The following is a 27,881-nucleotide window of genomic DNA, read 5'->3' as shown; positions in this document are numbered from 1 at the left end:
GGGCAGCAATATTGAACACTGGATGGGCCCGAATGATTCTTGGAAGAGCTAATCTGTACGCATTCGGGGCCACTTTCTTCTGCACCTTGAACGGCCCATACCACTTGAGCCTTAATTTGTGTGAAGGCCTGTCTCGTTCCTCGGGCGTCAGCAGGAAGTCCCTGAAGACCAACACCTCATCCCCCTCCTTCAGGGCGTCCTCCACCCGTCCTCGATCCGCATACAATGATTGCCGGGCCTGCGCCGCCACGATGGCATCCTGTGCCTCACGTAGTGCCTCTACGCGGCCATCCAGCCATGACAGCGGACCATTCGTGTCCATGCCAGCTCCAGCTTTCTGCTTTGTCAATAAGCTCGAGGGAGTAACTGGATGGCATCCATGGTTGAGGAAAAATGGCGTGTTACCTGTTGACGCTTGATCGGCATTGTTGATCGCAAACTCACATAGCGATAGAAGTTCATCCCAATTGTTTTGCCTATGGTTGACGAAAGCTCTTAGCGTATCCTCAATGACACGGTTCACACGCTCAGTCATGCCATCGGTCTGCGGGTGGTTGGCCGTGCTCATTTTTAGCTCCACGCCAAGAATACTGAAAACCTCCTTGAAGAACGCCGACGTGAATCGCGGATCTCGATCACAAACTATCGTTTTGCTCAAGCCATGGGCAGCAAACACATGATCCACGTACAATCGGGCTGCCTCCTTAGAGTCAACATGAACAGTCGTCGGGATCAGGTGCACATACTTCGTCAGACGGTCCACAAAGGTTAGAATGGCGCTATGTCCTCGGCAGGTCAGCGGCAGTGCCATGATGAAATCCATGCTGATGTCTGTCCAGGGCTGTTCGGGGACTGGAAGGGACTGCAACAGTCCTGCCTTGGTCTGGCTACCCTTTACGCGTTGGCACCGGTCGCAAGATTTAATGAAGTCCTTCACAGTACTTCTCATGCCTGGCCAATAGAAGTATCTGCTCAGCTTCAGGTAGGTCCTGTCTCTCCCCGGATGGCCGGCCGTCAGGCAATCATGATTCTGTTTGAGCAGTTGCAGCCGTACCGGACCGCGAGGAATGCAGAGGCGAGCATCGCCCGATGTTACTAGGTACAGCCGCCGGTCCACACTGTTCCAGACGTATCGCTCATGCATGGCGTCTTCGCTGCAAGCCATCAAGCGCTTGATTACTGGCGAAAGCTCTGGGTCACTATCATACCCTGCTGAGATCTGATTCGCAATTCCTTGATTCACATCCAGAGAGAACTCGATTCCATTCAGTTCCAAGTCTGGTCGACGTGACAACGGGTCTGCTATGTTACACTTCCCTGGCTTGTGATGTACCGTGTAGTCATAGTCGGCCAGGAATTCAATCCATCGAGCCTCTCTCTTGGTTAAGTTTGGTTTGGTCCTGAGGTAGCCAACTCCCATGTTGTCGGTGTAGAGTTGAAAGTGGCGAAATAGGTAGACTCGCCAGCACTGCAGGGCGTACACTACAGCCAAAGTTTCTCGCTCGACGGCCGTGTAATTCCGTTCGGCAGAAGACAGCTTTCGGCTCACGTAAGCCACAGGATGCCAGGACTGGTCCTCTGCTTGCTGCGTTAAGACTCCTGCCACAGCAAAGTCACTTGCGTCAGTCTCAACGCGGAAATCCTGACTGACGTTTGCTAGTCGCAACACTGGTGCATCCAGCAGGGCAGACTTCAATCGCTCAAATGCCTCCTGTCGAGTCTGATTCCACTCGAAGCGCACATGTTTCCCTGTCAGTTACTCCAGGGGTTTGGAGATGGCCGAGAAATGGTTAATGAACCTTCGAAAGTAATTAGCGAATCCCAGAAACTGTCTTACGTGCGTGACCGTCGTCGGGACAGGCCAGTTATGCACGGCCTTGATCTTCTCTGGATCTGGAGAAATGCATTGGCCGTCTATCCGGTGCCCAAGAAACAGAACGTCTGTCCGGCCGAATTCACATTTAGACGGTTTGCAATATAGCTCATTCCTCCTGAGGGCGTTTAAGATGGTTCTGACATGATCGAGGTGCTCCTCCCATGATTTGCTGAATATGAGGATATCGTCTAGAAACACCACAACGAATTTACGCAGGTATGGCTGGAGGACACTGTTCATCAAGGTTTGGAATGTTGCCGGGGCATTTGTTAGGCCGAAACCCATCACTGTGAACTGAAAGTGACCGAATGGGGTATTTATTGCTGTCTTCGGAATATCTGTTTCTTCTATTCGAATCTGATTGTAACCGGACCTCAGATCTAGCTTGGTGAAATACGCACTGCCTTGGACGGTATCAAAGAGGTCGTCAATATTCGGTAGGCATGCCTTGTTCTTAATGGTTATGCGGTTTAGCTCACGCCAGTCGCATACCATTCGAAGTGTTCCATCCGCCTTCTTTACGAAGAACACAGGGGCTCCGTATGGGGATTTGCTGGGCTGGATGAATCCTCTACGGAGCAGCTCGGTGAGCTGAGCTTGAAGCTCATCCATCTCTGGTTTTGGTAAACGATATGCTGCACGAGATGGCGGTTTAGCTCCTTCTTCCGTTTTTATCTCGTGATCTGCGCCTCTTCTGGGTGGCAGCTTGTTTGGAAGCTCATCGGGAAAGACGTCCCCGAACTCCTTCAGCAGGTCCTTGAAATCCTTCTGATCCTCCCTACCCGGACTATCCACCGTCTGTGGCTCGTCCGGATCTGCTGTCACATACGCTAGGATTCCTTCTGCGCCACCTCTCATTGCATGCCTAGCCTGCTTCCCTGAGATGAGGAACGTCTCGACCGGTGGGTTGGATTTGTCCGTGCCATCACTTTCACTCGGTTGACAGATGATGGATCCACCCTCCAGCTTGATTTCATTGGTACGAAAATTGATCTGTGGGTTCGTCCGGGTCAGCCATGGCTTGCCGAGGATCACGTCATACCGCGTCATAGGGAATACTAGGAACTGTTGGTGCTCGCTAAAGTCGCCGACTACGGTCTTCAAGCTGTCCGTTTTCGTAATAGGCTGTGAGCGGACCGATCCATCAGCAAGTGTGACGTTCAGGACGTCGCTACCGGTTGTTGTGGAGATGTTGTGCTTCTTGACAAGGTCAGTTGAAATGAAGTCGTGGGTTGACCCAGAATCCAGTAGCATGGTAACGCGACGTCCATTTATCTTGCCCTGGACGCGCATTAGGTCGTGTTCGTTGTCGGCGGAAATGCTCCCTGTGCTGGCGGTTACTTCATTAGGCCGGCCAACAGTATCAGGTGACGAATGCTTGACAGGCGAGGCTTGAATTTCGGTCTCCTCGAGGCGTGGTTCCTCATTTGCTAAGGGGCTGAATTTGTTCTGAACTTTGATTCGTGGCCTATTCCTGGGTGCTCTTGTGTTCGCCAGTAGTCGCACTCCCTTCCTTACTGGCGTCCATCGTTTAAAGAAGGCTTGCTTGTGGCGTTCCTCCCTCCTTCTGGACAGAATCTGGCAATATGGCCGGGTTTCCTGCAGGTGAAACACAGCCTTGAACGACCCTCTGGCTCCCTGGTTTCTCTCCCACCGGATGGTGTTGGTTGGCTTGACCAGGGTCCAGGCTGGCGCCTCTGATGCCCTGGTGCGCGCACTGCCTTGGCGTAGCTTGCTTGGGCTAGCCGCATCGACTGGTCTGCTGAGACCGCAGCTCGTATGGCTTGGGCCAAATGTTGCGGATGCTCCCTAAGTACCTCACCGCTTAGGCCCTGAGCCAGCCCACGCGTGAACGAGATAGCTCTGGAGTGGTCATCAAGCTCGGGAACTTGTAAGCTAAGCCGCGAAAATTTGTTGATGTATTCGTCAAGAGTCTCATCTTGGTGAAGAGCGAATAAGTCGATGCGCGCCTGTTCCCTGTCATAAACCGGGCACTTCTCCCAGCTTGCTCTTCAGGTCTGGCCAGTCGGAAAACAGCGTGTTTGCCTCCTGAGAGGCGATAAACCAAAGACGAGCGTTGCCCTCCAGAAAACTCGCCGCGTAGCTCAAGCGCTCCTCCGCGTTGTCCAGCTGCAGGGACTTCATGGCGAGTTCGATGGCGAAGGCCCACTCCTTGAACTCTCTTGTATCTCCACGAAACACAGGCGGAGACTTAACATGGCGCATGCGTGGCCTCTCTCCGCTGGGAGCTTGAGCACGTCTTGGCGGTTGATCTGATCCATCGCACTGACCGAGTGCGATAAGGTGATTCAGACGCTTCTTGAATCTCGAATATACCGTAGGCGACTAATGCGGCCACTGCGCATAGCCCGAACATGACGAAAAGAAAAACCATCCTCTTGCTACCAGTGTAACCGTCCAACTAACTTCAGTAGTCATTCTTGGAATAAGCAATGATCCTTGCCATAATGCATTCTTATATACATGAACAAGCAATGATGGACATAACACCTAACAGCAGCAGCGTGATAATAGCAGGTGATAAGTGTATCCTATTCCTAGTGTTAGTAGTAACAGTGAATCTGTTACACATATTGCCGATTTTGCAAGCAGATTGGCCATGCCATAGCGTATTGCTATCGTCGTCGCGATACACGGCACATCTTCCCTTCAACCCAGGTATGTCACCATTCCTGCTGTATCCCTACTCAATCATCAACCCGCTCAAATGCAACTGTTACTAGTACACATGCCACCCCTCTCGTGCAAGCTCCGCCGCGTATTATGCAAGCTCCCCCATCCAGCAGTAGTTTCCATTCTGTTCTTATGCTCCTCGCTGCCATATCCCTATCCCTAACTCGTTCTGCTGCCAAAGTTGTTCCCCTGCTAACATCTCTCACATTTAGTGTGTTTGCTACACTACACGCGATACACAAGGCCCTCCACGTTCCTTCAGCCACTCCATCCCACAGACAATCCCACTCCCAGTCCCCGTCCCACCATTCGATCAACAGCCTAGGACTCACAACCCTCCATATACCTTCATGTCCGTCCAGATACATACAGTCCACAGTTCTAGATCGCCCAACATTCCGTCCAACTGAAACTCCCCTACAACCGCTTTCTCCCACGTCTGACCACAAAGTTTCCTAGCCTTTTCGTTACCCATCCCGATCATGTCCACCCCGTTCCGACCACGCAATCAGTTTCAGACCCAAAATACTGTATACCCTGCAAGCACGCACTCAACTAACCAGTCCATGTACGTGTACAAGTAACAATGATTATACCGCCACATGGTGAGCGAGTCCTTTCCAGTGGTACAGTCCCAGAGAGACGAGAGTCAGGAATTATTACCGTCCACAATAAGAGTGACGCGATGGAACACATCCCTTTTACCGTCCAATACATGTATTGAGACGCGAACACATACATGTACATTTTCCCGCTCCACAGAGAGACAAATTCTTCACACATTTTAAATGCATGTGTCTGCCCTTTCACGAACACCCGTCCCGTAGACACGAGGACGTGTCTCAACGGAGGAGGGGCGGATGTAGTATCCCTGACTGTCAGTGATCACACAGCCAAGTCTCTACCAGTAGTTACAGGAACATTCTAGCTAAGTGCTTCCCACGCGCAACCACTTAGGACTAGATAGCCCTGCTTGCAAGACCGGTACGGCCGCATGACCTATTGCGTTCATGCTGTACTAATACATTACATTGATTCCTGTGTAGTCTGTTCCCCATCACTGACCCTCTTGATCCCTTGCGAGATTCCTTCCCGGTTCTAGGCATCCAACAGCTTTCTTCCCCGAATCCATGTTATTGTTCAGCCCTAGCTCACACACATTCAAATGGCTTTTCCTTAGATCTTTCAACAGTTGTCTTCCTAGTAATCTTTTGCACTCGCTCCCAGCTGCTCTCTCCCTCTGGCCTATATAAACCCATCATTCTTTCTCATTGCTGTGTGGAATTATGAAGTGAAGAGTCTAAGCCCAAGAGCTTGTTTTCCTCCCGCTAGTGCTGTCAGCCTGTATCACATTCTGTTGTAAGCCCAAAGTGCCTCAGACACGAGCAGGCTGGCAGACACTACAGCAACACTGTACTCGCCAAAGCTGTTACATTTCAATTTCGCAACAACGATCAGACAAAGCAGTTCAATTCACAACAACTCCGATCTGAGATAGTGTTGAACCATTCACTATCTTTCATAGGTTTGACATTCTTGACCAGACCTGGTATGTATGTGCTGCCGTATTTCCGGGAGTATATAACTTTATAAGGCTGCGTTTACACAGAGACAAAACAAACCGAAACGAAACGGAATGAAAACGCGTTGGCCTCAAATCGTTTTCAAACCACGAGAACGGCAAATTGTTCTGAAGCGTTTACACGAAAACGGAAAAGAGGCGACCAGGCTGGAGTTAGCACGTGCTGGCTTGGCGCACGGGCGGGAAGTAACACGTTAGTTGGAGTTGGCAGGTGCTGGCGGGCCCAATAGTTGGACATTTCCCGCCAAAAACAGTCCCCCGCGGAATGGTTTCCATGACCGCACTCCGTTTCCAATCGTTTTCACCGTTTACACGAGAACGAAAACGTTTTGAAAACGTTTCAAACACTTTCAAGTGCGCTTCCATTTCGTTCCCCTAATAGGTATCGTTTTCGGGCATGGTTGTGTAAACGATAGAAGTAAACGCAACGATTTCACTCCGTTTCGGTCGTACTTTGTTACCATGTAAACACAAATCGTTGTCGATGTCAATCGTTGTCGTGTAAACACAGCCTACGCCACACTTATACCCCGATGATGAAGCTAACAGTGATAAACAAGGTAGATGTCTGTATTTCGTGCCAAAAAAAAGGTAGAGGGGGATATGGCTTATACTCCGGAAAATATGGTACGTATCATAGCAAGCAGTAAGTGCTGGATAGGGAGTCCGGTAGATCTACCCAAACGAAAACAAGTGTGGGTAGATCTACCTTTCCCCTACTTGTGCTGCCGGGACTCCCCAACAATGTGACGTAGATCGACCGTTATCTATTCTGGATTTTATCACAGAAAGCTGCGAAGTATCCGGAGAGTGGATTATGAAAACTTAAGTGAGAATGCTTTTCAATGTAAAATCGTGGCAAATTAGTATGGAAAGATAGTGTTTATGTGCTGGAAAGCTAATAAAATGAATAGCGAAATAAAGTCACAAACGTAATAAAACAATAAACAAGTACTTGTAAACAATTGAATTAGTAGCCATTATTCAACCATGCCCCGTGACATGTAGCTCCTGGCATTGAGCTGCACTTTGTTGAGCTTTTTTTGTCACTCATTTTATAGCTGTCATTTTTCTGTTTGGCTGTTGTTGCTTTTGGGTGATAGAAAAGCTATACATGCGGTGCATACACATGAACCTTGCATTGATGTCTACGCGGAGAAGACCCTAATGAAAAAATCATAATGATAACACAAGACCTGCTAAGGAACAAGTTCAGCCGCACTGGGCACAGAAGTTGTGTTGACGAAATCCGGGTCCAGTGAAAAGTACTGCGCACAAGCGCGTTCGGACAGGAGGTTCTTGATTGCAAAGCCACCTTGCGTCGTGAAGATCTTCAGCCTGTAGACAAACAATAGTAGGTACATGTACCACAGTTCAAGAACCACATAAATTGTGTTCCACTCCTTCATAAACTTGCAAATTGTGTTTTGTTTGCCCGTAAAATATGAACCACAGTACATGTACTAGCACCACTATAGGATCTCCTTGGGGTTGGGAAATCTGTTGTGCAGCCGCTCTTTATGCCTGTCATTGTGCACAAAGTGCAGAGCGCTTCAAACGAAAAAAATAGAAATAGGTCCAGTTTGCATTTGTCTTGACTCAAAGTTTCAAGCCACTGCAATCATCAGACGACAGTGCAGTGGCATGAAACTTTGAGTCACGACAAATCCAAACTGGACCTATTTCTCTTTTTTCCATTTCGTGTAGATAGATAGATAGATAGATAGAGAGAGAGAGAGAGAGAGAGAGAGAGAGAGAGAGAGAGAGAGAGAGAGATAGATAGAGAGAGAGAGAGAGAGAGAGAGAGAGAGAGAGAGAGAGAGAGAGAGAGAGAGAAAGAGAGAGAGAGGTTCAGAAGGAATCTGGAAAAGATGACTCTCTCTAACTCATTTTCTGGGACATGTAGAGAAGGACATCACAATTGGTTAATGCTCTGACATCTCACATTAGTCTCGATGTCACTTCCATATCCGTTATCACACACTTGCGTGATAATTCTGGAATTTTATCAGCATCAGACACATTAATGGAGCAGTACCAACAGAAAGGACTTACCAGTCTTTAGTTAGATGCAGACCATCATCATCATATTTGAATGCAGATGTAAATCTTTCCTTCATGCGACTAAGATACAGAAGAAAGTCTGCTCTGGCATTGGTGTCGAGGTCCTTATTTCTCAGCTCCTGGGAAAAAAATCACATCAGAAATATACACCGGCACGTTTTACCTACCCACATACATACTCGCGCGATTAGTGCCTCAGGGACACTATTTTTCAATGTCCATCACTGACGGGGCACTATTCAAGAAAGGGCACTATTCAAGAGAGGGCACTATTCAAGAAAGGGCACTATTCAAGAGAGGGCACTATTCAAGAGAGGGTACTATTCAAGACAGGGTAATTGCCTACAATGCCAGTTTTCCTGGTATACTACCGGAAAACTAGGGTAACTACCGGCATGCCGGGGATTTTTGACTTTGATCCACGTGCAGCTACGCAGCCAAATCAAAATAAAAAGCAGCTGAGCTTTCACCTTTTTGACTTCTTCCGCGAGGATCTAAGTTTTATTTTGTGAACACGGAAGTACGTCGTTGTTTTGAACTTTTCGTGTGTGGAACAACACGATGATGAGTGCGTATGCAGAAAACAGTACTCCTCCGACCGGCCATAACACCACCAACCCGAGCCCCAAAGGAACGCAATGTAGGTACGTGAAGGCGATTCATCTGGCGATGTTGCTGAAGATGCAGATGACAAACTCCGACGTCTTTCATTTCAGAGCCAAGTGGGCAACACCGCCACCTTCGGCTTCGATACAACGACATCATTTTCAAGCACGAGGTATGTGTGTCACACTAACAGCAAACAAACATCCTTCCACTCCTTCGTAATCACAAATAAAACAAAGAGCTGGAGCTTCGTGGAGGAAGTACCAGTGCGACAAACTGCTGTCGACTTTTGTTTATTTTGTCCCTTTTTGGTGTTCTCATTGTGTACAACGTACACATCGAGTGTCCGAGTTCAGAAGGCAAGCGTGCACCTTACATCGAACAGTTGGCTCGATCGACCAGCACACGGGCTGGACTTCGTTTTTGACGATGAATGTAATGTGCACTTTCATAAAAAAATAAATAAAAAAAATAAAAAATGTACGCGTGGAGGTCAAGTCCGGCGTGACGTCACTCGGTACTTCGGGACAATTTTGGGGACCTTCTTTTCAAGTTTTCACCCACTTCCAGTCATTGCAGAGAAAAACGGATGACACCATCGTGATCAGGAGCCAAAGAACTACAGGATAAGACAAAGAACAATTTTGGTGACAGTTCCCCTTTAAGTCACATTTTGTTAAGAGAGCACACATTGCTTTAGCTGTGATGGCTAATGTCAATACTGTCGTCCCTCTCTAATCCGGCACTTGTTTATCCGGAACCTTTGCCAACCGGCGCACTTTCTGACGAAACCAATTTTTTTCGTTCAATTCCTACATCTTAATCCTGCACTTGAATTCCGCCTCCGGCAGTGACTTTTTCACACGAATCGCTCAAACTGCACGTAGTCTGATTTCATAATCCGGCAGTCGTAAATCGCGTACCGTACAGGTACTAGGTGCACTCCTTGCCAGGCCAGGCTAGGCCAGTCTGGTCAGTGCCGCGTGCGCGGGGCCACTTCAGAGTTCAGTTCAGTTGACAACTGTACTCGACCTTGCGCGGGAGAGTTCAGTTCGGTTGGTTCTTAGGACTTTTCCGAACCCTAACTCAATTTATACAAAGAGAAAGACAAAGGAACTACAAGTTACGCTATACTGTCCACTAATACCACCAGTAACTAAATAATCAGCTCATGCGATAACATTGCACGACACTGACCCACGGTACTGACGTTCTACAACTAACTACAACGTTCGACCTGCATGATGTCGACTGCTTGCGTGGCCTTCTCAAGAGGGTCAATGTTGTCCAGGAGACAACGGCTAAGCAGTCAACCATACTTTCTTATTTTAGCAAGGAGTAGTGTCCTGCCAATTTTCAGGTGTGTGTGTGTGTGCGTGTGTGTGCAAGAGTACATGTGAACATGTTCTCTGTTTTACTTTATCACTTTATCACTGTGTATATTCCTGGAGAACAGTTGAGAAAATAAAGCCGTGCACCAAATACAGTGGTCCCTCTATAATCCGGCAGCATTTGTGCCAGGGGAATTCTGCTGGATTAGGGTGGGTGCTGGATTAACAAATCTGATTTTCTGCTAGAACGTGCATGAAGAGGACATTTTGGCTACTGGAAATTGTGCTGGTTTATCGAGGGTGCTGGATTATAAAGTGCTGGATTAGAGAGGGACGACTGTACTTGGGTCGACACGGTAAAACCCTGCGTTTTGACGTATGATACAGTCGTCCCTCTCTAATCCAGCACTTTATAATCCAGCACCCTCGATAAACCAGCACAATTTCCAGTAGCCAAAATGTCCTCTTCATGCACGTTCTAGCAGAAAATCAGATTTGTTAATCCAGCACCCTCCCTAATCCAGCAGAATTTCCCTGGCACAAATGCCGCCGGATTATAGAGGGACCACTGTACATGCATGCAATTGGGTAGGGCCGGGTCAGAGGGCAGGATTTCATAATCCAGCACCCTCGGTAATCCAGCAGAAAACGCCGTAGCAAATGGTGCCGGATTAGAGAGGGACGACTGTACTGGGTTTTCACAGCAGATTCAGGTGCTATCCGATCACGGCTAACCTTATAGGGCAACGCCATGTGGTCCAACCTTGGTGTTTCCAGTCCTGCGTAGTGTCCCATCTCGATCAGCTTCTCTCGATCAGCCACAGCATCCCAGCGGATGCACACATCATTCGGAAAGTTTTGAGCGTCAAAAAACTCCCTGTTCTGAAACCACGGTAAAGCTGCATGAGAACAAGGTAACAACTTAACTTCATTAACAACAGTACATATTTCTGCTGACTTCATGACTAGACACGGACCAGTGGTCATGACGCTGGCATTAATTAAAGGAAGGTTGGTTGCTTGCAACATTGAGCTCAATTTTTAATTCCTGGATGGAAGTCGTGAGTCAGTCGAGTGTCAAGTCAAGTTGGCGGGAAGGAAGGATCTCGAGTGTGGCGAGCAACCAAAACGAATTTAGCCGGGGTTGTAAAGATTACAATACTTGAGCTTCATGGATATTGATGCGATAGCAGAAAATGCCAGACAATGTGGGAAAGTCTCCACAACAGGATCGTTACGTACGTTCACTGATGATCGTAACGAGAACACTGTTTTGAACTTTTTTTCATTTACATCATTTTCACATCTGTCTCCCATTTTCGTTATTGTCGTCATAATAAACAATGGTTACTGACCAGTTTGTCCTCTTGGTTGCGATACTAACTAACTTACAACTAGTAAGTAACATTTTGTTTATTTCATAATGTTTACAGATACTGTACTGTTGTGTACTTCAGAAACTCTACTCTTCTCCTTCTTGGAAAAATGTCAATGTTGCTTGTGATGAGCCGGAGGCCTTTCCATTCCTTGATTGCTCATATCCGTGCATCACCACACGCACGCACGCACACACGCACCCACATATAGACACACACACACACACACACACACACACACACACACACACAAACACACAACATATACACACGCAAGTCAACATCAACATACTTCCCACTGGCGCACTGTTATTCCAACGTCCTCCGCCAGTGAAGTGATCCGGTCCTTGCTGCTGGTAGTTTGCCAACACCTTGGTCACGAAATTGTGGATCATGTAAAATAGTGGATCCACGCCTGGTATCACGCCTTGGAATGTTCCACCCATACCAACATGGAAGTTGGTATCAAAGGTCTCATAGATACCTGTACAAAAATTCCAAGCACGTAGGAAAATGTAAAACGTGTACTAGTAGGTACTCTTTGTCCAGGGCTTTGGCAGCCGGTTCGGCTGATCCTCTCAATTCTTGCAAAATGGGCTTTTTGTCACATAAGGAAATGAACATGTGATTTTCATTTCTGATCAAGTATACCATTCGAACCACCGCATGAAAACCCGCTACCACTGCCAAAACTGACATGTTTGTGATGTCTGTTTTGTGCCACTGAACACCACACTCGGTGCTAATTCAACAATGAAGAGAGACAACATATTTTTTTGATCCAACAACTAATTAGAGACTAGTTGGGTGGACACACCCATTCCCACAGCACTGCAAATCGAACCGATTCTTTTAAGTACAACGTTTCGGCAATATTGCCATCGTCAGGTACGATTGAAACAATGAATGAATCAATCGTATCTGACGATGGCAATATTGCTGAAATGTTGTACGTAAAAGAATTGTTAAAAAGTCGGCATAGAGACAAGAAACCAAATATCCATGAAAGTAAAGTGAGCGCACTCATACCACGAGAACAATGGAACAATATTTTATGATTTGAACGTCGTTTTCATGTGATAATCATCAGAGATCGTCATCACACTGAGAGTTGGACAACAAAGGAAAGATATTTATGGTACCATAAAGTGAACAGTATTAGATCTAAAACTAATACAAGAAACACTAATATTTTAAAGCTACTTGTAGCACTATTGGACACTCACATACATGTACCTTTCTCACCTGCATTTCTCCAATATACACTAAGTATTGCTTTCACATTGCTCACTGCTCATGTAATCACGCCTCCAATAATGCTAGCTTTAGAATATTAGCGTTTCTTGTATTAGTTTTAGATCTAATATTTGTAAGAAAAGGTTTGCTCCCCACACTGGAGCTCGCGCTATTCCGCCGACTTGACTTGACACTTGACTGACTCACGACTGCCATCCAGAGCACACCGTCACGAAGTCCATCGAACCTTCGACTCAGAAAACCTGCAAGAAAGCACCACTCCCTGCTCAATACACAGTCTTTCGGGGAATTCACCCATCATCAGTTGAGCTTGAGTAGGCTGGGGAAGATTGTGCCTGAAGAGCACCACTTATATAGTCCTCACCAGGCACAAACATCACCAGGGATACAAACTTACAGGGACGGTCTGTTTCCAGAGCGAAAAACACCTCGTGAACACCAGATAGCAGCGCGAGTCAGTGTCGCACCTGAACGATGAGAACAGACGTCGAGGATCCTCAGTCATTCACAACGCTGTCACCTCCAAACCAACTAGTCGCAAGCCCGCGCTGGGCACAAGTCGGCGGAATAGCGCGAGCTCCGGTGTGGGGAGCAAACCTTTTCTTACAAATCATCGCCGAAGTCGCAACCACTATTTCGTATTTAGATCTATAATATTGTTCATTTTATGGTACCATAAATATCTTTCCTTTGTTGTCCAACTCTCAATAATTATGATGACGATCTCTGATGATTATCACATGAAAACGACGTTCAAATCATAAAAATATTGTTCCATTGTTCTCCTGGTACGAGTTCCCTCACTTTACTTTCATTGGTAATATAATTGGCTCGGTTTGCAGTGCTTTGGGAATGGGTGCGTCCACCCAACTACTCTCTATGGGTGAATCTGCAAGATGCCTCAAAGCTACTTCTCAACTACTAGCTAGTATTGAAAACAATCCAGCTCAAGTACCTGGAACACGGATATTCAACCTCAATTTACGTTTAATCGCTGGGGAATTCCCCATCCATCACCTCCGGCTGGCACTGGCATGGAAAGGGACTGGACTGGCCTTTCAATCAAGAAGGATTTACAGAGAGTACTACTTTTAAACCTCACTTCTCAACTCCAAAACGGTCTCTTCACTGCGATTAAAATCAAAATTAAAATCAACATTACACCAAATTTTCGGGCCTGGCCCATCATCAGAGTAATGCCGACCGTTCTTTAGACTTTGGAGACCGTTTTTGGAGTTGAGAAGTGAAGTTTAAATCTGTAAGTGGCTGCGTTGGAGTTTGCGGACAATTAAAAGAGAATACTACTAGTAATACAAGCTGGATCGACATTTGTGTACACTTTATGCATGTAATGTAAAACTGTGGAGACAATGTGCAATAAAACGATGAAAATGTGAAGAAATGATGTAGAGAAAATGAGGATTCAAACAAGTTTTCGTACAACACTCATCAGGAATCTTCGTTGTACTAAAGGACAATGAAAACAAAATTGAAGTATTATAGAAAATCTAAGTTAGAGAAATAACACTAAGAACAACAGCAGTGAAATTTACAAGTGTGAATTTTATCAATGAAAGCGAGAGCAATAACGAATGCGTGTACTGACACTAAACTTGCAACTGAAAAATGAACAGAAGAGAAAGGGACAAAGTGATAACAAATAACAGCAGTACATTACACCTAGAAAATTAACGGCCAAGCTTGGCCGCATCAAACATGACACTTTACTTAAACAGTTTCAACCCAATTATACTATCCTTCTGTACACACAAATTAGGCTTATACAGACGCTGACAGATGGCTTCCAAAACTTTTAACTGTAGTCCATAACCATGACGACCACGCACAATACAGGAAGAGTCGGAATACGAATTGCAACAATCAGGATTAGCCAACAGATGATTGTACACTGAAGACTTGCTACCACGAAACCTACGCACAACACTAACATTCTCACGGGAACTCTCAAAATCACTACAATCGTCGCTCTCCGACTCATTGCTCCCTTCACCGTCCATCCCATCATCCGCTTCCTCTCCGCTCTCTCTCTGTTATCCCGCCTGACTTGGTTCATTGACCGAGACTCGGCCGTCACCCTGCTGTCACGTCCCTCCTTGCGCCCTTGTCCGTTGAGTGCGTAGCTTCTGTTGTAGTTGGCTGTTGATCGTCTTGGTCTTTCAATAGTGGGCTGGGGTGGTGCCGCTTGCGGTCCCGGTCCCACTGCCTCCTCCTGATCCTCCGCCGTCGGCTCTTGCGGCGGTGCAGCTTGCCAGTGACAGACCGCGAGCAACATCGAGAATGGCAATAACACTACAATCGCCAACTCAAAAAGACCCACCTTGCGTATCAGCAGCTCCCACACCATCACCAACAATGCAATATACAGCAAACACAACTAATCCACCATCCAAGCCCACTATTGACAGACCAAGACGATCAACAGTCAACTACAACAGAAGCTACGCACTCAACGGACAAGGGCGCAAGGAGGGACGTGACAGCAGGGGGACGGCCGAGTCCCGGTCAATGGACCAAGTCAGGCGGGATAACAGAGAGAGCGGAGAGGAAGCGGATGATGGGACGGACGGTGAAGGGAGCAATGAGTCGGAGAGCGACGATTGTAGTGATCGTGAGAGTGCCGGTGAGAATGTTAGTGTTGTGCGTAGGTTTCGTGGTAGCAAGTCTTCAGTGTACAATCATCTGTTGGCTAGTCCTGATTGTTGCAATTCGTATTCCGACTCTTCTTTCACTGTATTGTGCCGTGGTCGTCATGGTTATGGACTACAGTTAAAAGTTTTGGAAGCCATCTGTCAGCGTCTGTATAAGCCTAATTTGTGTGTACAGAAGGATAGTATAATTGGGTTGAAATTGTTTAAGTAAAGTGTCATGTTTGATGCGGCCAAGCTTGGCCGTTAATTTTCTAGGTGTAATGTACTGCTGTTATTTGTTATCACTTTGTCCCTTTCTCTTCTGTTCATTTTTCAGTTGCAAGTTTAGTGTTAGTACACGCATTCGTTATTGCTCTCGCTTTCATTGATAAAATTCACACTTGTAAATTTCACTGCTGTTGTTCTTAGTGTTATTTCTCTAACTTAGATTTTCTATAATAGTTCAATTTTGTTTTCATTGTCCTTTAGTACAACGAAGATTCCTGATGAGTGTTGTACGAAAACTTGTTTGAATCCTCATTTTCTCTACACCATTTCTTCACATTTTCATCGTTTTATTGCACGTTGTCTCCACAGTTTTACATTACATGAATAAAGTGTACACAAATGTCGATCCAGCTTGTATTACTGATTGCGGTTATCAAATTCTTGTCTCCTCGCCGTTTGTTCGAATACTACTAGTATAATTATTACGAATTTGAAATTTATAATAACACACATTCTAGCATTCCAGCAATACGACACCAAGTTGGTCGGTACCAAAGGTGGTAGTGCATCCTTTCTTTGCTTTGAAAAGGATTCCTGGCTCACAATGGTTTAAACCCAGCTCACGTTCCCTTTTGAAAATTATAAAATCTCAAAGCGCAGTTTACCTAGCTCAAACATCATAGAGCTGTCTGGAGGCACAGTCAACATTGTATTGAACTCTAGGTACGATGCAGGCTTCATTGTGGAGGACATATTCCGTTTTAAGCATGTCGTGTAGGGCAACTCCACGCCATTGTAACTGAACTTTAGTATGGTGTATTCCCCTGTGAAGAACGACAGAGAGAAGCCATTATGAACTTAATGGACGCTAGTGCCGGAGATCTCGTATCATCATTACAAGACATACAAGTATCAATACTTCATAATATGCCAGCACAGAATTCGTTGTCTTGACATGAGAAATTCGAACAAGTTCATCTCGATGGCCTTTGTAAATAACAAATTCAACAGTAAGATATTACAGGTTAGTCCTGCCAGTGAACAGTGTATTTTCTAGTTTATGATACAAAAAGACAATAATACCAGCTTGCAAAAGGCACACAAAAAACATGTTTCACTATGCTTCTTTGGGATCACTTGTCTGACTGGGGCTAGGGAAACAAAGACGATGACAGGAAGAGAATCATCACTTCCCAGGGCACGTGCACTGGTCTCAACAGGTTGTCCGATTGTTGCCTAAAGAAACCGTCTTCAGCGATCCTACCATGCATTTAGATATCAGCTTGGAAGATAGGGCATTTTAAACCAGAGTGGTAAGTAATGTTGGAAGCTCAATTACCTTTTCTGTATGGTCCGTCAACTACACAGTAATCTGGGGGCACTCCTGTGCCACCAAAACCTTCAGGTACTTGCTCTAAGAACGTCTGAACAAGAACAAATAAATGCACAGACCAAAAAGACTACCAGTACGTCGCCTGGTTTATGACAATGGCACCTGGCCGAAAACTTGATTGATTGAGATTAAAATAAGAAATTTTGCAGCAAAGAGACGACTGGCGTGTGTGCTGGTATAGGGTTGTCCATGCTATGAAATGGTTGCAGTGCACCTTGACAAATGGTTTGCGATGGACATGAGAAACCGGAGTACGGCTACATGCACGCATGTTTTAAAGTTTAGTTTTACAGCGAGTAGCACTAGGTAACGGAATCACACTGCAGGAACAAGAAGTAGTGTGAATAATATATTTGACCCTCATTCCAAGTTTTGCTGTCCACACAGACCCCAGGGGTATAGGTTTCGGTATTATTATACTTCATTTTATCTCCCTGAAATTCCAGGTATTCCTCAACAAGTGGATATCAGAGGTAATAAAATTGTCCGGTTTAGAATTATGGACTCCAATACACCACACCACCACATTGCGCTCTTGGCCGATCCAAACTCTGCACTCACATCACCATCACCACAGCGAGGACAATTCCGGTATATAGATTGATAGACAAGGATCCTCCAGACAGCTATTTCTCTCATCCTGAGCTCATCAGTGGAGGCATATGATGTTGAATGAAAGAATATTAAGAATAGACTGATTTTTATAGGGCTAAATTGGCGCAATTGCGCTCATTCTGCATAGAAACGTGGCATACCAAAAATGACAAAAGTGATAACAAGGTCAGGTGATATGGCGGCGTAGTGTGGCTGTGTGCGACGGGCTGGCAGGACAGTGATTGCCTCAGGGGCCTCTTGGTCTGCCTCGTCGGCCAGTTCGCTTCGTCGTTTGTTCCCCCCCCCCCCCGTCACGTCACTATGGCATAAGTACAGTCAGCCGCAGTATCTTTGTTTTTGAGGCACATGCAATAACTAACTTTTCTGGTGTTAGACTGACTGCTGTTTTTTTGCGCCCACATTTTCACACGTGCTACATGTTCCTGTCCCAGCCATGAGCGCATGTCGTTATCACCTGGCCCTGTTATCACTTTTGTCACTTTTGCCACTTAGGGTATGCCACGTTTCTATGCATAATGAGCGCAATTGCCCCAATTTACCCCTATAAAAATCAGTCTATTCTTATTATTTTATCATTCAAAGTCATATGCCTCCAAGGATGAGCTCAGGAGGAGCGAAACAGCTGTCTGGAGGGTCATTGTCAATATCAATCTATATACCGGAATTGTCCTCGCTGTGATGATGGTGATGTGATTGCAGAGTTTGGATCGGCCAAGAGCGCAATGTGGTGTGGTGTATTGGATTCCATCATGGCCGGGTCGTCGCTACTTCTTCTCAACTGGGTTAGAGTTATATGTTTGGTTTCAATCCAGAAATAATTTTTTTTAAATAATGTGTGGGGTCCGTTTGGACCCCAGAAAACTACATCGAAGAAATGTATAATATATGGTATATTTTTTATAGCCCATACCTTAGCTCTCATCAATTCATTCTGAAAATCGTTGTTTAAGGAACACAGACAGCAGAGCCCTGAAATCATCTTGCACTACAAAAGTACAAACCGGGATGCGGTGGATAACCTCGATAAATTGTATTCAACATACACCGTCAAGTGAAGGACGCGACGGTGCCCCCGGGCCATTTTTTGCCCATAAAATGTAGAAATTGTTGATATCACCTCCACCACTACATTCCGGTCTCAGCCGCCTAGACCCTCCTGCACACAGCCATCACCACTGCGAGGACACTTCCGTTGACGTTGAGAGCGCAGTGTAATGGTGGAGGAGATATCAACATTTTTTCTTCAACGGCCGAGAGCTCTGTCGCACCCTGTAATAACATAAAATGATGTAGGTACTTCAGTAGCAGGAATTATCATCTGGAATTCCAACAAGCCTGGCTGCATGCATCGCCAATGAGAAGGCATCCAAGCATCTCCTATTCTTTAGATACAATGTAGGTCGATACCGACCTTGTGAGTCATCATTTCCACTGACGCATGGTAACATCTCGTTACCTCATTTGCCAAAGCCAGGGAGCTTTGATACTGGACTCGGATGGAGAGCCAAGGGTAAATTAGTAAAGAAAAAAGGACCAGAAGCTACAGTACTGTCCGTACCGTCGGTCAGTGTCATGCAATGTTATCGCATCAGCTGATTGTTTAGTAACTGGTGGTGCTAGTGGACAGTATAGCGTAACTTGTAGATTCTTGGTTCTTTTTCCTTTAGCTTTGCTATTGATTGGATTTCTAAAGCTTCCAGCACCTGGTGCTGCTACAACACAAGCTAGTTGCCGAAGGTGCCTACTGCGGCCGCAGAAGTCACAAGAGAGTCAAGACCTTCCTTGCTCAATATGGTTTCAGCGATTGTTCAGCGAACATCATATTTTTTGTACAATTTGCGATATGTCGGAAGTTCAAGGGGATATTTCGCTTCGAGCTTGGGAAATTTTTACTCTCCGCTCCATAATGGACTATAGGAACCAATAAAATCTTCAAACTCTTTGGAGAATCGAAAAATATGTGTCCTGGTTCCGGATGGACCCCGCGTCCGTGTTTGATGAAAGTATAATTATCTAGCCTGCTCGACGAGTAGTTGCCAAAATACCTACTAGTAGTTCCAACTGCATAACACAACACAGGCCTTGTATTTGTGTCTCGAAACCCTGAGAAAATCCTTTCTTGCTTGTGGTGGTGGGTGGCTAAATGATAGACACCTAGTATATTATGTTGCATGTCACAAGTTCATCTCGAAACTTTCCTCTTTTTGCCCTCTCCCACACATTCTTAGGGTCACTTTTGTGTTTTTCCGGCATACCCTCCCACATCAGTTAAACCTCATCAGTTCTGTGTATTTGTGGGCTACATTTTTGCAAGTGGCATTGGGTACGGATTACGAGTTGACTTTTGGGAAGTTGCTAGTATCATGCTACTTATGCAGTAGTGAGTTTGTGCCTTCTCGTAGACCCCATCCCTATGTACAGTAGTCTACACCGACAGTACCTCAGGCTCTACATTTGACAAGTGTAACTGACAGGTTGTTCAGCATAGCAACTACTTCCTCCGCGTCATCGAAATTGTCGCAATTTGACTAGTGACTTGTGACTGACAACTCCATAAGCTAAACCATACAAATGTTATTACACATGATGATAATGTGTAGTCTGAAGTCTAGAGTAACGTTCCAGGACAGTTGGACTGAGAGTTTCACACGGAGCTGAAGGCCTCGTCGTCGCTGATGTCAATGGACGAAGAAAATATCGTTCCGCAACTTTTCCGGGACGGTTGTAAGTTGGTCGCGCCTCATCTCAAACGCTTTGACATTCTCCACAGGACAAGAGCTGCTATGCTTGTCGTCTGCTAGCTCTGGATGATTTCTTCTTCACCACCAACGCAGATCGTTGCGAGGTCGGTTGATTACCGTCGGCGGAATCACCTCGATCTTGAAATGAACTTTTTTTTTAGCCGCGGGATGCCCATTCATTTTAGCTGGTGTGGTCACTGCTCATGCAGGTAAGTGTTCTATCACGTCGAGCGCGCACTCTTTTTCAGCTTCTCTGGTATATCTACAGTACCTGTACGTGCATCAGCAACTAGAACTACAGTGTACACGCAGAGTCTACACGGCCCTTGCAGGTACTCCGCTACTGAGTATCTCAGCTTTCCTTTGCATGAATGCAAGAGCGATAAATGTTATCGCTCTTGCCTGCATTACTTGCCATTAGTTTGCCGACCCCTCGATGTTTCTCCAAGCGCTGCTGCTTGCTCCACGAAGTCATTCTCACCCCAGCTCAGGTAAAACAGTGATAGGTTTTTGACTGAATGGCTATAAGCGCGAGAAATGTGCAGGCTGCAACGCCTGACCGGTTTCAGGGAGTCGAAAGTACCATCGCAGCGACATCAGCGAAGAAATTGCGTCTACAAAATCTTCAGCTTCCAACAACAGAAAAAAAACTTTGCCGTCACCCTATATTGATGACTATCGTCTATGTCCGATTCCTTAGCTGTGGTACGACAGCTGGTGAGTATAGACCCAGTTTTATATCAAAACTCAAACTGCGACAATTTCGACGACGCGAAGGAAGTACTGATTTAGGAGTGACGGATAGGAGATTATTATTATTACTTCAAGTATTATTATTATTATTATTATTTGTTTTACATCGGAAGCTCAACAGTGCAGCAGAGATGCTCACCTTGCCATAGTCCAGTGAAACATCCCAGTAGGGAATAGTAACCCGGCAGTCAATCAGCCGTAGCAGGTTCTCCATAGCAAACAAAAGCAAGTTGTGATAGCCTGTGGTATCGCTTTGTGTATACAATGACTTGGGTATCTTTTTGCAGAAGAACACGGCATGCGACCATTGTATGGAACGCATAGCTGGCTGGTAAATTTCATTCCTGGTAGCTGTCAAGAATGCACGAGTAAATCGATCTCTCTCCTCCTGAATAGCAAGCCGGAAAGCATTCATATAATCCATGAAAGTAAACACAGGAGCATGTTTGTAGTTATGGCAATGTGCAACATACATGATCATGAGCTCGGCAGTGCTTTTATACCTCACTTTCCACAATGTTGTATACACCTTCAATTAAGCTGCTGGCGGATATTGCCAGTAGAAAACCAACAGAATTTGGTACTTTTCTGGTATGTACATGCGTGTTTTGTATAATATACCAGACATACCAGAAAAGTACTAAATTGTAGATATCCAAGAAGAGCAGAACTGTCATTTCACTGCTTTTTGAGCAGAATTTGCCAATTTCGGGAGCATTATCCACCATCCAGCATTATCCACCATGCCTAACTCCAATAATGATAATGTCTTCAACAGTAATATTAGGTTGAGTTTGGCTCTCAAGTAGAGCAGGGCATGTCTCAAAGAGTAGCACATATCAAAACAATTTGATGGGCACTACTGGCTTATAGACCAGGCAGGCACAGTGGGTTGGTCAAAGTCCATGATTGAGATACGTGAGGTACCTGGTTCAAGTCCTGCCTGGGAGCGGTTTTTCCAGCCGTGCTGCTACCCACAGTCAACTGGGAACTTGTGGCCAGGCAAAAGAGGTACATGGATGCAGCTAATGGGGTCGTTCTTGGCACTTGTGCCAGTGGTTGTAAGACTTACCCACTCACCCCCACCGTTAGGCGCTGCATCTGCCGCTAGGGTCTACCAGGTGTTAGCTGCCGTCGTGAGTTCCCTTCGGGAACGGACACGATAATTTACTCTTTTTTTTACTGGCTTATAGATAACTGGTTGCATTCTCACTCTAACATTCACTATCGAAGATGACTCCGTCAACGTGTAAGTCAATTTCAACCTATTATGTCACCCAAAGTTTACATCAACGATGGATATGTCCCATTCTAGATTGGCAGCAAATGCAGAGCCCAATAGAGACAACAAAGAAAGAGAGAGAGAGCTTGAACTCAGGGTCAGATCAGGTTGTTCACACATCCATGCCATTGCAGAAACAGCAGAAATGTCAAAAGGGAAAAGGTGTGGGAACAAAAAAGGGCCATTCTCACGCTACCTGAGATAAGTTCTTGACACTCTTCCTCAGCCGGCAGCATTTCCACTTGCCATCCACACACTGACAGTCCAAGTTACACTGGCCAGTGTAGCTAGCATTTCCGCTGCATTCTGTGCAGCAATCAGGCAACACAGTGAATGGCATTGCACTGAACAGGCACGTCACACCAACTTTGGAGGCTGCATAGCTGGAGTTCTACACTCTTGGGGGTTATGTACTCTTGCTAGCAAATGGTGCCTAGCAAAGCACATACAGTCATGTACATTTATACATTTATGTTTTCAAACTGTAGTAGGAAATTAGAAAACCTGGCTCGTACAGCTCTTTTCTCTCCCAAGCTCAACAATTCAGGAATACGAATGAAAGAAAGAAATCATCAGTCGCACCACTGGGACTCGAATCAGGTACCTTACTCATATCTGGCTTGCAAGTGTTTAATTTCGGAGAGAAAAGAGCATCACGATGCAGGTGGCCCAAGTTCCTAATACTTTGAAATTCTCCGCGAAGTCCGAATTTGAAATTACAATGCATATTTTAAGTACGCACGGGCTACAAGCCGACTTGCATGGAAGCGAATGTGAGAATGGAGTTACAAAAGGTTTTTAGGAAGGAGGATATATGTACACTTAAAGGTATATTCAAACAGATCAGCAGGTGATCACTGGAGGAGACAATTACCTACTGTATGTTGTGGCTTGACTCAATGAAGTGTCACTGCCATTCCCTGATTCAACAAGCGCTTTCGACGGACATACTCACCATTTTACTGACAAGATACTTCCGAAGAACGTGTCCACTTCTACCGTTGTCGCTTCTGCTTTCTGCTTTTTGTCGATATATCGGTTTGACTAAGTTTTTTCTTGCTACGTCGGTGTCTTAGCAAACTGCTGTCCTGTCCACAACGTTCTACGATTTCACAGGCACACTTGATGCAGCCATGCAGTACATACACTCTTTTCTCAAGAGGTGTGAAGTGATTTTCAGGAACGTTCCGACGGGTATTCTCAAACAGGAAAGGGCAACAATCGTTTTGGTAGGAATCGGAGAATCCTCTCTTCGGTTAGAAGGCAGTATTGCCGGTGCCCTGAGTGAGTTGAAATAAAAGAATACAACAACAACAACAACAACAACACTCCAGTGGCTAGTCTCAGGATACTGTCGACGTCCGACAGTCCTGCTGTCCGTCGTAGCAGAATCGTGTCGCAGTCGGATGCTGCGGAGCAGTGTCGCTCCGCTGGCGACCACAATACTCGAGGTACAAAACTCTTTGTTACATACACTATGTCGTACACGGGTACCATAAGTCCACAGTTGTACAGGTCTACCATCATTAGTGCGACATCCATTACAAGCGTCCAAGGCGAGTTCGTCCGGTTGAAATATTTGTCCATGGACCATAAATCGTGTTGGAAAGCTGGACAGATCGAGGTTACGTTGCAAGTAGACCAGCATCGATTTTTAGTACAAAACTCGTTGAACGAAAAAGACTAGAATACATTCCCGACCAATATTTCTGCTTATCACTCCCTTAGTATTGACTCCCATAGATTTTTGCCATACCTAAGCAGTCAAATATTCCTGCATATTTGACTCCTTAGGGCTATATTGACCGCATATATTTGACTCCTTTTTAGCGATTGAACACAGGCTTTGGCTAGTCGTGATAAATCAAATATTGACTTCGTACTTGGTCAGTATAGGAAATAAAAGACCTCGTAAAAGACCTCGGCTTCGCCTCGGTCTTTTACTCGGCTTTTATTTCCTACATTGACCTCGTACTCAGTCAATATTAGATACTTATAGTTATACAACACCTCACTACCAGGCAAAGCAAAATGGCCATGGACTACGAATTTTCTCGGATGGCTACATGTTCGCTGCCAGTGCCTTGGCATAAAGTTTTAAAACACGATTTTCCTGCGTTTTTGTTTTGGTTCTAGCTACAGGACCATGATGACTGTACTGATGTAATTATATTAATTATTATGTAGCTCAATCGATGCTTCATGTTCATAGGATCTGCTGTAAGTCTTATAAGTAAGTATGTACAATTAATGTGTAAGTTATACAGTAGTTATAGGCCGATGTCCTTGGTCACACATGCACTTTTTGGGCGGCTCCGCGAAAAGTTTGGATTTCGCTATGCCAAAAAAGGCGAGCGGAACATCCGCTTCCGCGGTCCCGCTTTGGCGAATCATGCATGGTGATGGTTTTGGTCTGCTACTTCTGGCACGGAGTTCTGGTGTTGTTTGGTGGCCGTTTTGTCATATTATTCCTCTTTGCAAATATACTGTTCGTCCCGGAAATCTCGCAAACGAAACGACATCGTTCTGAGTGTAGAGTTGGTGAGGGAATCTGTCTCCCAACTCCTTGGCCCCGATCGCGGACGAGAAGGGACGACGTTTCTCTCTCCAAGCAATGCGTCCACCAGAGTACGCAACACTAGGACTGCAACCAGAGAGTAGTAGAGTACTCTGCCACACCCTCACCATGCTCACTGCAACTACAGGAATCCACGCTGGGGTCGATGATGGATCATGGAGGAGGCAAAGACACTGTGCTATACAACTGTTTGAATTTGATATCGATGTAAACTAATCATATTCAAGTGCACCCGTACTGGGCCGCAGCGAATGTGCCCCAAATCCACGAGTGTACTTGACAGGAGACATTCAGCAGCCTTTCAGTGATCCACGATAGCTCTACAAGCAAAGTTTTAAGATTTTAAGCTAGCCTGCCTTCCTTATGTATGCCTGAAATAGGTTGTGTTTCGTCTGGTTTTGACATGTTCCTTTCTTCTCAGTATTCTCGCTCGCATAGTAATCCACTTCTATGATAATATTGCCTGTGCTGTTGCTCATTAGGATTTTGTCAAATTCTATCCTTCGCTCTCATATAACTGGGCCAGGAACCCGTTTGAACTTGCGAAGTAAAATAAAATCAATCAATCAATCAATCAAAGGTCGCTTCAACTCGGACAAAAACATCTAGAATGTCATAGGACGTGTAGGTCTACGTGCTGCATTTGCATTCCCTCCGCCAAAGCGGAGCGTTGAGGAACACAGTACAATCGATCATGTACATTATTATGTATGTGTGACCGGCTGACCGCTGCATCGTGTGTTCCGCAAAAGCTGCTGCGGTAGTTACGCTTTTCGCCTCCGCAAAAGCGGTTCAAACTAACTTTCATGTGTGACCGCGGCCTAAAGGGGTTGTTTTACCTGGGGAAAGTCATAATGAGGAAACAGCATTTCTGTTGAAACTCTCGGGGTTGTCTACTAACGAGGGTAGATATACGGGACGCATGGAGTCAGGAAGAACACGTATCGCTCCAACGTACTACCTACCGGTGCTTTCTCGTGGTTCACGAGCGTCATCGTTGTACTTGTAGTTCAGCACCAGGTCTTTCAGAATTTCCGAGTGATCCTTCCCATCCCATTTCGGTGCCGGAATGGCTTTGGTTGGGAGGGCGGCTCCAAGAAGTACTCCTACTCCTAGCAGGGTGCCGACCTGGAGAAACCTCATTCTCCTGTCGGTCTAAACCTCAGTCGCAGTCTTCTCGACCAATACGAAGAAATTCTGGTTTCACTTACTGCTCTACGTATATACTATTATATACTCAATCTGCATTATATACATGTATGATTGTACTTTGTGATCTGTTCTGGGGGAAGCAACGGTGGCGTTGACAACCTCAAAAGCAGAAACAAAGGAATATTTCCTGTGAAAGCGCTGCGGCAGTATGCTAGTGCACTGCATGCACCTTCTCACAGCACAGCGAACCTTACGCCTGGCTCGTAAAGCAACGACAGACCATTCAGGTTGTGCTTGAAACTAAATTCCCTCTATCCCAACTTTGTATGCCCTGATTTAGAGCTGTTGCGAAATACCACTTCGGGCCAATCGAACTCTTGCTAGTGGCACTTACCACTCTTGAGTGTAACACTGGCACAGTGACTGCTGCGTTCCTTTGATTCCCTGGGAACACCACCTGAGCCTCAACCTCCCCATACTGAAAATGCTAATGATGGCTGTCATGCCTTTTCCTCATTGACCACCTGTGCGCTCCTAACTGACTTTGAAAGTCCTATGTGGTCTAGTCTGCGACTGTGCACATACATCTAGGCTCAACTTTCCGCGATGAGACCTGCGACGTATGTATGATGTATAGAATCAGACATGGATGTCAGGGCAGTATCGTTGATTCACACTTGCCACGTGATCGTTGCCACGGTTTGAGCCAATCAGAGCGCTCACAGGCAAGGCATGAACCTCTGATCATGCCCTGCCATTCAGGCCCTTGGGCTTGAATGGCACCGTAGGAGAACATGAATGATCACGTGATGGGTATACTCGCACGTGGAGAGACTTACCTGATCGAGGTGGAACAACTCAAGAGAGAAAGAAATAGCCTGATATCCGGTGCATGTCTGATACATGCGGTGGCATTCAGGCCCTTGACCAATCAGCACGTCCCGAGAGCGTGTGGAGGTGAAACTGAACACGCCGGCATGAACTTGATGAAGGTATAAAAGGAAGAAACCTCTAGGGGTGGTGGTCGGGGACGTGGAGGATTCAGCTTCTGAGTTTCAGGTTGGTACGCTCGAGGGCTTTGTTGATTCAGGCCCGAGAGCGGCCCAAGGCCGAAGGCCGCGGGCCGCTCGAAGGCCTGAATCAACAAAGCCCGAGATGAAACTTTACCTTGCTTGAGATGAAACTTTACCTTGCTTGAGATGAAATTTTACCTTGCTTGAGATGAAAATTCACCTTGCTTGAGTTGAAACTTCAAAAACTTCAGAACGAAACTTCAGCGTGAGTTTCTGCCATTGTTGTGCAACGAGTGCCATAAAGGACTTGAGAACTTGGGCAGGCAGGCACTCGGTGTTTCTAGTTGATGTACATGTATTTCAAGTTCGATTTATGCAGATTAGTGCAGTACAGTAGGCCTTGGCGGATAATGCTCGAAAAGGTGGCAGATTCTGCTTTTTTTGCACCGAAATTGGCAGAACCATACAAACCTTATGGCGGGCAATTCCTCGAATTCTGCTCCATTTCTTTATCCACATACCAAACATGCATGAAACTTACCAGAAAAAGTACCGAATTCTGCCAATTTTTCTGCCGGCATTATCCGCCAAGGCCTACAGTACAGTGGCTTTGTTTGCGCTGCTAGCATGCTGCGGGTGCGTTGTAGATGCGCTTGCACGTGCACGCTCTGCTGAGGAGAGCGTTCTGGCTT

The 27,881-nt window shown here is 45.9% G+C and overlaps 1 protein-coding gene across 1 annotated transcript; it reads right to left on the bottom strand.

Moving 5' to 3' along the window:
- Positions 1 to 6,713: 6,713 nt before the first annotated feature.
- LOC135809749 (uncharacterized) lies at positions 6,714 to 26,371 on the bottom strand. The gene is made up of 9 exons (XM_065323170.1): positions 25,990 to 26,371; positions 22,643 to 22,752; positions 21,304 to 21,552; positions 17,002 to 17,086; positions 16,328 to 16,486; positions 11,822 to 12,013; positions 10,889 to 11,052; positions 8,208 to 8,335; positions 6,714 to 7,490 (listed from the first exon to the last, which is right to left on the bottom strand). Exons 1-9 carry the CDS (start codon positions 26,165 to 26,167, stop codon positions 7,352 to 7,354), a joined length of 1,404 nt encoding a protein of 467 aa, XP_065179242.1. The 5' UTR covers positions 26,168 to 26,371; the 3' UTR covers positions 6,714 to 7,351.
- Between the last annotated feature and the right edge of the window lie 1,510 nt (positions 26,372 to 27,881).

Source organism: Sycon ciliatum, chromosome 2, assembly GCF_964019385.1.
Source record: "Sycon ciliatum chromosome 2, ocSycCili1.1, whole genome shotgun sequence".
In the NCBI taxonomy this organism is placed as follows: Eukaryota; Metazoa; Porifera; class Calcarea; order Leucosolenida; family Sycettidae; genus Sycon; species Sycon ciliatum.
Note: the sequence above shows the minus strand (reverse complement) of the source record. Positions and strands in the feature narration are given on the sequence as shown.